This window comes from Nicotiana sylvestris, chromosome 7, assembly GCF_000393655.2.
Source record: "Nicotiana sylvestris chromosome 7, ASM39365v2, whole genome shotgun sequence".
In the NCBI taxonomy this organism is placed as follows: domain Eukaryota; kingdom Viridiplantae; phylum Streptophyta; class Magnoliopsida; order Solanales; family Solanaceae; genus Nicotiana; species Nicotiana sylvestris.
In genome coordinates, this window is record NC_091063.1 from 93,022,860 (window position 1) to 93,032,748 (window position 9,889).

General features: G+C 38.9%; 1 protein-coding gene across 1 annotated transcript; it reads left to right on the forward strand.

Moving 5' to 3' along the window:
* Nucleotides 1–285: 285 nt before the first annotated feature.
* Nucleotides 286–3,936, forward strand: LOC138873442 (uncharacterized). Its single transcript, XM_070151915.1, has 2 exons — nt 286–1,270; nt 3,896–3,936. Exons 1-2 carry the CDS (start codon nt 286–288, stop codon nt 3,934–3,936), a joined length of 1,026 nt encoding a protein of 341 aa, XP_070008016.1.
* The last annotated feature ends 5,953 nt before the right edge of the window (nt 3,937–9,889 follow it).

The window sequence follows — 9,889 nt, forward strand, 5'->3', positions numbered from 1 at the left end:
CCGTAATAATTGTGTCTTCAAATGGAAGGTGAATGAAAATCATAATACTCGCTTGATGGATTTTGAGGAAATCATGAACATCTTCCAATATAACAGAGTGTCAAAAGATGCAGTATACTTAAGGGCATTCCCCTTTTCACTAAAGGATGACGTGAAGCATTGGATTCGTAGCTTACCAACAGTGTCAATCAGAACATGGGAAGATAGACTAGAAAGTTTCTTGACAAATACTTCTTAGCTACAAAAATATTGAAGTTCAGAAGGGAAATTCACAACTTCTGCCAGATGGACAATGAAACAACTTTCGAGGCTTGGGAAAGATATAAGAAGATAATGAGGAAGTGTCAGCATAATGGTATTGAATTGTGGATGCAACTCCAGGACTTTTGGGATGGACTGACACCTCCCACAAGACGAACTCTGAACACTGCAATTGGAGGTCCTTTAATGAAGAAGACTCCTGAGGAGATTGTGGCAATACTTGATGAGCTCTTTGAAGATGCTAACCATTGGCCTGCTGACAGTAATGATAGAAGAAAATCAGTTGGAGTTCATCAAGTAGATTCTAACACAGCAGTGCAAGCCCAGCTAGACGTTATGGCCAAAGAGATAAGAAAGTTAACCTTAGCCAAGGTCCAGAGCCAACCATCACCAGTTTGTGATTTCTATGGAATGGGTCATCCAATGCATGAGTGTCAGGCCTTAGCTGCAGATAAAGTGGTAAATGCTAGAGGAAGCTTTGATAGAGGCAACTACCAGAGTGGTAATAATTTCAATCCTATGGGACAGAGGCACCCAGGCTTTTCTTGGAATTCACCAAGTGAAAGCCTGAACTCATGGAAGCAAAGTAACTCTAGACCCCAGGGACAAGGAGCTCCAGGCTTTCAAAATCAACAGAGGCAACAATATCAGCCTCCACAGTCTAATCAGTCTAGTATGGAAGATCTAATAAAGGCTTTTACTATCAAGATAGAGGAGAGGCTTGAAACTCATAGCGCAGCTATACGAGAATATGGTGCAGCTATCAAAGAACTAGGCACGACTTTTCGAAACTTGGAAAGACATTTTGGGCAACTAGCGACTCTATTGTCTGAGAGGGTTTCAGGAACACTCCATGTTGATACTGAAAGAAATCCAAAAGAAACAATCAATGCAGTGCCTTTGAGGACTGGGCGCGAGTTGGAGGATCCCATAGCAAAGCAAAAGCATGAGTTGATGGAGGGAAAAATAGAGATTGTGCAGGAGCAGAAAAATAGCAATAGTCAAGAAGGTGAGTGAAGGTAGATAAGGGTTCAAAGAAGAAGGGGAATATTAGAGCTCATAAAAAGAAGAGAGATGATAATGCAACAAATAATGAGACTGAAGAGAGCAAATACATGATTGCTCTACCTTTTCCCTAGAAGCAAAGAAGAGAAAAGCTCGATAAACAATTCGAGCACTTTCTAGAAATGTTCAAGCAGGTGCATGTGAATATACCTTTCACAGAAGTGCTTTCACAGATGGCAGCTTATGCTAAATTCATGAAGGAGATATTTTCCAAGAAGCGGAAAGTGGAAGAGACATCGATTGTCAAGCTGACGGAGCGTTGTAGTGCCATCTTGCAAAATAATCTCCCTAAAAATGTGGAGATCGAGGGAGTTTTACTATACCTTTCTCTTTAGGAAGTACTAAATTTCAAAATTTTTTGTATGATTCAGGTGCTTCTATTAATCTTATGCCTTTGTCTATTTTTAGGAAATTGGAGGGAGAGATTGGAGAGATTATGTCGATCCCTATGTCCTTGCAACTGGCGAATCCGACCACAATCATACCGGAAGGAATAGTTGAAGATGTGTTGGTTCGAGCCGATAAATTGTGTTCCCTGTGGACTTCATTGTGGTGAAAATGGAGGAAAATATGGAGGTCCCTCTGATTTTAGGAAGACTTGGCTACAAGCAGAGCAATTTTAGACATTCAAAAAAGGCAGCCTATGCTCAGAGTGGGGGATGAAAAGTTGTTCTTCAAAATGGAAGGAGAAAAGGGGGCCCTGAAAGAGAAAATTGAAAAGAGTGAAGCTGATAAGTGTGGGGTGTACCTAAAGAAGGTATAAAAGAATCTCTCAGCGTGGATGTGTGCACTGGGTCGGGCGTACAAAGGAGATCCCAACTTCGATTCAGACCCCGACTAAATGAATCATGGAAGTTTCCTTTATCTCATACTTTTTATTTGTGTGTCACGGAGAGATGTCACAATTTAAAGTGTGGGGTGGGGTATGTAAATATGTATGTGTATTCGTGTGTTTGTTTTAGTTTCTTTTGATTGAATTTTTTTTTGACTTTTCCCGACGATGGATTTTCTCGACTGTCTTCTTAAGGGATCAAAGTCGAAGAAAAAATATTTTGGCTTTCCTTAGGTAGTGTAATAATTCTCCCTTAATTTTTCTTTGTGTCACGGTTCTTTTCCAAGGGTTTTGTTTGAATCAAGTATAGTTAGTTTTCTTTTATTAGGAATAATGAAGTCTTGTGCTATGATATTAAATGAAGATGTCTTTTGACGTTGTTGTGCCTTGAGAGCAAAGAGTGCCTTAGTTGTGATACCTAGGCTCAGTTTTTGACTCATGTATAAGTGCCTTAAATTATTTGATTTTGACTTTGCCTAACTGCTTTGACTGGAGAGTCGAAATGGATCTGATCCTAAGTGATTTTTGTGCCAATGTGTGTGTGAGATTTTGTTGATATTCTGTGCATGTCGGTTAATGTCTAGAACTTTTCCCGTGTGTTTCTGAAGTGAAATATTAGTCTTGTTCAATCTAGGAAGTGATATGGGCATTTCTTTATTGAGCCGGATATATGTGTTTACCCACTTAATGAATGTGTATCTTAATTAGCCCCTTTGAGCCTGTAATCCTATTTCTTTGGCAACCACACTACAAGCTTGACCCTTTGTTTGAATTGTCTATCTATGTGAACTTTTTACCTCTCTTGAGCACTTGAATTCGTTATGAACGTGTTAAAAACTAAGTGAGGTATGGTCAGATTTTTGAGTGGAACTATTGAAAAAAGAGAACATTGTGTGAAAAAATATTTTGAGAGCCATTTATAGAGAATTGAAAAAAATGAGTTTGCTTGAAAAGAAAAAAACAGAACTCAGAAAAGAAAAAAATGATTCCATGTTAGTGGTAGTTCTCATCTTGTTGTGCTTAAAGATATAGGGAGCTTGATGCTATTATGTGTGAAGGTTGGGATTTGGTTCAAAATAAGTGTGGTGTTTAGATCACTAATGTATATGTATTAAAGTGCTCAGGGAGGTGTAGTCACTATATCCAAATCTATCCTACCCGTCCTGTAGCCTATATTACAACTAATTAAAGTCGTACTTGATCCTTGACTAAATGATCTCAATTAATAGAGTATTACACTACGGGCAAGTCTATGGTACATTCTCTGTGGCACATGAAACTTAATTCTGAGAGTGAGTGAATTCTTTCTATCTTGAGTTCTTAATTGTTCTTGAAATTTATTGTGTGTAGAACTACTCTCTATTATTTATGTGAGGGCACATGGTTTGCGAAGGTAAGGTTAAGTCTTTAACCTCTGTGTTGCAATAAGTGAGCATGTTGTGAAAAATGTGTAGTGCTCGTGAGTCGAGTCTTGACGCGAGGATGTTATGATATGGTGCGTAGTCTGTTTTAAATATTCTTGGCATGATGCATTAGGGAAGTTGTCTGATAAGAAGGTCGTCTCTATGTGAAGTGTAGTTTGATTTCTCGAGGACAAGCAATGGTTTAAGTGTGGGTGTTGATGGTCGGGTAGAATCATGTGTTTTAGTCATAGTTTGCACTCTAATTACTTCATTTTACTTATTTTTGAGCTTGAGTGTTAGTGTATTGCACTTATAATGTGTTTATACCTTGCAGGAAGTGATTTCGAGTTAAAAGATGTTCAGGAGCAAAATTGAACAAGTTGGAGCTTAGAAATCTGAGTAAAAGCCTTAGAAATTAAACCAGGAATTACTCGAATATTGTTTAAATCCAATCCCTATGAAGACAATAATATATTATACTATCTTTTATTAACGAGCATCAATTTTGTATTGTGTTTTGCGCTCGTCATCAAGACACCTACTGGACTAAACAACCTGAACAAGTATGAAGGTGAATTAACGGGGAAATAATGTTAATATAAAGCTAAGCACGGCAAGGAAGACAAAACAATACTCGCAATATGATACTGGAAACAACAATTAGCAATAGGAAGCAAACATGTAATAATGTTGTAGAGTAAGTTGAACACAGTTTAAGTCCGGTGAAACCAAATAAAGGAAAATAAGTAACAACTGCTTTTACACCATATTTATTCAAGAATTTCCACGAGGTATCAAACCTTAAACTCACAATTCACGGGTCCCAACTCATGAACACTAATCACTTAGCATGCTCGGATTACAATTCATAACCGCACGAACGACTCATGTGCTAAGAGAGTGACAATACCTAATATCCGTACGGACAACTCAAGTGTCAATAATAACAATAACTTATGACCGCACGGACGACTGACGTGCCAATAGAATAATACTCCCATAGAAGGCAAGTAAACAAGAGTACATGTAAATGACCAATAACATTAGGATTCATCTTCTTAAACCGAAATGGGTGATTAATTATATGTATGCTTGTGCAAGTGTTCTATCACAATTCAAGTCAACAACCAAGAGTAGAGATAATGAGTGGCACATAAGAAACGATCATCACAAAATGTATAAAGTAAAACTCACACGGTAGGCACACCACTACACAAATATCAACAATAACAATGCCCCAAGCCATCACAAGTCATCACAAATTATTCCCCGACATAACCCACCTTGTCTCGCCACATGCGTAATAATAAAGTAAATGCACGCCTTGTCTCGCCGCATGCACATAATAATATTCTCACCTTGTCTTGCCACATGCGCAAACCCACATATATAGCCTACCTTGTCACTCCACATATGTAAATATCAATAATAACAACAGCACGGAAACTCACGTGCAAACACCCCGACAATCCTCTCAACAATACCACGTGTGCCAAAACATAACAACACAATAGAATGACTTTCACAACATGTGCCCATATGCCACAATATTTCCTCGAAACAATTTCAGTACCACAACCATGCATAGCCCTTGGCTCAACAGCACTGAGTACAACAACAACAATGATTACAACAACAATAATACGAGAATATGACAAGTAAATCAACACAAGAACTTAAGAATACAAAGAAACGGAAGAACGAGCTTACAAAGAAAGACACAACATGGAATAATGGTCTCAATAAGAGTAGCTCAACAAGGGAGAGATAATGAGTAACAATGATTCCACAAAAGTATAATTCGATGATAAGAGAGATAGCATAAATCAATGGCCCCAAATAAGAACACGTCAACAATTAAAGGGATAACAAAAACTTCAATTAAGGCTAAGCAATTACGGAAGAGGTAATAATAACTTCAATTAAGGCTAAGCAATTATGGAAGAGGTAATAATAACTTCAATTAAGGTTAAGCAAATACGAAAAATATAATAATGATTTAAATCAAGGTTAAGCAATTACCGAAAAGACAATATGGCAATAAAAGAGGCAACAACTTCAATTAAGCCACATAAGAGTTCAATTGGCAACAAGGGTAGAACATGAATCAATTAACTCCAAATAAGACACGTAAGGGTGAATTTAATAAATGGAGGATTTAACATGATAAAACAATTTCATATCTGGTAAACATAAGAACCTAAGAGCCCTAAACGGTCAATTTTTTACAAATAAGCCCGAGTACATACTCGTCACCTCGCGTACACGGCCTTCACATGACCTAATTAGCACAAATGACTCAAATCCTAAAGGGTAGTTCCCCACATGAAGTTAGACAAGATACTTACCTCAAATAAGCTAGACTAACAAAATTCAACCCTAGAACCGCACCTCGGAACCCGACAAAATTAACAAACCCATTTGATAATAAGTCCAACCATACAAGAATTACCAAATTCCGATATCAATTCGTCCTTCAAATCACCATTTTACATTTTAAATTTTTTTACAAAATTCTCATATTCTTCCATTCAGTTCACTAATTAAATGATAAAAATAAAGATAAAATCATGAAATAAAATAAAATTCGGGTAAAGATCGCTTACCCCAAACAACCACATGAAGAACCCCTAAAAAATCGCCAAAATCCAAAGTCTACAATCCAAAATATGATAAAAATGGCTAATCCTAAAATTAGAGTACTTTTATATTCTGCCCAAATATAACACATCGCGATCGCAGAAAATTCCTCCCAATCGCGAAGAACAAAAATGAAGGCGGTCAAAATAACCCTATGTGGATGCGGACAAACATCTGCGAATGCGAAACACAACAACCTCCTCTTATGCTATCACGAACCCATTGATGTGAAAGCGAAGAATGAATTCCTGATACCCTTTCAAGCTCTAACTCTAAGCGAACGCGGAATACACATCGCGAACGCTGACCATAGCCAACTGGACCATACACGATCACGTGCACAAAGTTTCAAACGCCATGAACAAAAACACTGAGCTTCCAGAATCACTTCGCGATCACAGCTTCGTCTTCGCGATCACGAAGAGCAACAGTCATTTATGTAATTTTATTTATAACAGCAGGCTACATACCAATTAATCCAAATTATCAATCAATAATTATTAAATAAAGTTATTTATAATTATCATTTTAGTAACATGACAGTATAATTTTTTTACGCCATCAATATATAGAACTTAAACTCAAAAAGAAATAGACACGACAAAAGCAAAAATGAAAAGTGAATTGAAAGAACTTTACGCAAAAAAAAAAAAAGAAACATCATAGCAGAAACACCCTAGGACGTGGACTAATAGCCTGTTTGGCCAAGCCTTTTGGGCCAAAAGTACTTTTTATTAAAAACTGATGTTTTTGGCTAAGCTTTTAGAAGGAAAAATAATGCTTTTGAGGAGAAGCAAATGCAGTTTTTGAGAAGCAGAAAAAGAAAAATACACTTAGAAGCAGTTTTTAGAAACTTGGCCAAACGCTAATTACTACTCAAAAGTGCTTTTCAAATTAATTAGCCAAACACAGACTGCTTATTACCAAAAGCACGTTTTTGAAAAGTACTTTTGAGAAAAACACTTCTCAAAATAAGCTGACTTTAGAAGCTTGGAAACAGGCTATAAGTTGATGAAGTTGGAAAGAGAAAACGATGATAAATCAGGGTTCGAATTTCGATAGGCGGAACAACACAAGTGGATCCTGAGGGGTGCCTAACACCTTCCCCTTAGGATAATTTCAAGCCCTTACCCTATCTCTGGTTATCAAACATAGTTGTAGTTGGACCTTATAGGTGCCCTAACGCACCTTAAAATCGTTAGGTGGCGACTCTTCAAATACCTAATTCCTAAAAAGGAAATGAGTCATTACACTTCATGAACGTCGAAACCCGGACTCCTCTCCGTGGAGGAAAAAAAGGGGGCATGACTGTCCGTAGTAGATTTAGGCTTGAATTGGCGAAATTGGATTTTTGGCGTTTTCCGGTTGCTAGGTGAGGTAATTTCACTAAACATGCTGCATAGAGTTCAAATAGGCAGTTAAAACACGTAGGCATGCTTTTCTAATCTAAACAAGGTAGCTACATATGCTAGTGTAGTTCAAACAAGGAGAAATAGGTTATGACTTAGTGAAAAATGGAGTTTTACAATAAATAGCCCGTGTATGTAGTCGTCACCTCACGTACACGGTACTCACATATCAAACAGTACCAAATCCTAAGGGGAGTTCCCCCACACAAGGTTAGGCAAGCCATTTACATCAAACCAAGCTCAAATCAATCCGTAATAATGCTTTTTCCACAAATATCCAGCTCCCGATGGCCCAAATCTAGCCAAAACCAATTATATAACATAAATATAGCTACAAGAAACTAATCTAGCTAATGAAATCAAAGCTAAGGCAAGAAATTAGAAACACACCCAAAATGCCTCCTCGGGCCCACGTCTCAGAATCGGGTAAAAATCACAAATTATGAATACCCATTCACTCACAAGTTCACTCGTACCAAAATTATCCAAATCTGATGCCTAAATCCCAATCAAAACTCAGAAATTCGATTGGGGAACTTTTCCCTCATTTTCCCAACTTTCTCACTCAAATTCCTTGATTAATTGAAGAAAACAACAATAGATTAATAAAATGTAACCAAAATCGAGTAAGGGATCGTTACCCCCAAGCTTCCTCTGAAAATCCCTCGAAATTTTGCCTCAATCCGAGCTTTCTAGGTCCAAAAATGGAGAATGAAATCAAATCCTCGCATTTAGTCCTTTTCTGCCCAGTTATTCCACATCTGCGAACTTTTCATTGCACCTGTGGAATTTCCAGCGTAGGTGCAAAAATGACTTAAGGGACTAGGTCCGCATCCGCGAGCAATTGGTCGCGCCCGCGTTGCGCACCTACCGGCCCATGTCCGCTTCTGCGGTCTTCTTCCACTTTTGCGAGTCTAGAAGCGCATCTGCGGGCATCGCAGATGCGTCATTTCCTTGGCACCTGCGACCCCTGACCATTCCTTCCAAATCTGCTTATGCACCTGATCTTCCACACGTACGAGTCCGCACCTGCGGTCTCCCCTCCGTAGGTGCGAAAACACCAGAAACTAGCATATCTCAGCAATTGCCTAAGTCCAAATTTCAATCTGTTAAGTATCTGAAACACGTCCGAGGCCCCCGAGACCTCAACCAAATATTCCAACAAGTCCTAAAACACCATACGAACTTAGTCGAGCCCTCAAATCACATCAAACAACGCTAAATCATGAATCACCCTCCAATTCAAACTTAAAGAACTTAAAACTTTAAATTTCCACAACCGATGCCGAAATCTATCAAACCACGTCCGATTAACTTCAAATTATGCACACAAGTCATATTCAAAACTATGGACCTACTCCAACTTCCCGAATCAGATTCCGATACCGATATGAAAAATTCCACTACCGGCCCAAAACTCCAAAAATTCGACTTTCACCATTTGAAGCCTAAATGAGCTACAGACCTCAAAAATGCAATCTAGACATGCCCCTAAGCTCAAAATTACCCAACGGAGCTAACGGAATCAACGGAACTCCATTCCTAAGTCGTCTTCACATAGTTCCGACTTTGGTCCAATATCTAAGTCTTAAGCCTCCGTTTTAGGGACTAAGTGTCCCAAACACTTCGAAAAACCAAAATGAACCTCCCGACAAGTCATAATAGCAGAAAAAGATACGGGGAAAGCAGTTAATAGGATATCGGGTTTCTATCTCTCAAAATGACCGACCGGGTTATTACATCCTCCCCCTCTTAAAACAATCGTTCGTCCTCAAACGAGCATAGAGACATACCTGAAGTGGTGAAAAGATGAGGATAACGGCTGCGCATTTCCTGCTCGATTTTCCAAGTCGCCTCCTCGACCGGCTGGCCCAGTCACTGAACCTTTACTGATGCAATGTTCTTTGACCTCAGCTTTCGAACCTGCCTGTCCAAAATAGCCACTAGCTCTTCAACATAAGATAGATCCTTGTCCATCTGGACTGTGCTGAAATCCAACATGTGAGACGGATCTCCGTGATACCTCCAGAGCATCGAAACATGAAATACCGGATGAACTCCTGCTAGGCTGGGAGGTAAGGCAAGCTCATAAGCAACCTCCCCAACTCACCGCAACATCTCAAAAGGACCAATAAACCTTGGACTCAACTTACCCTTCTTTCCGAACCTCATAATGCCTTTCATAGTGAAACCCGGAGCAAGACGCACTCTCCAACTATGAATGCCACATCACAAACCTTCTGGCATGCATAACTCTTCAGTCTGGACAGGGCTGTGCG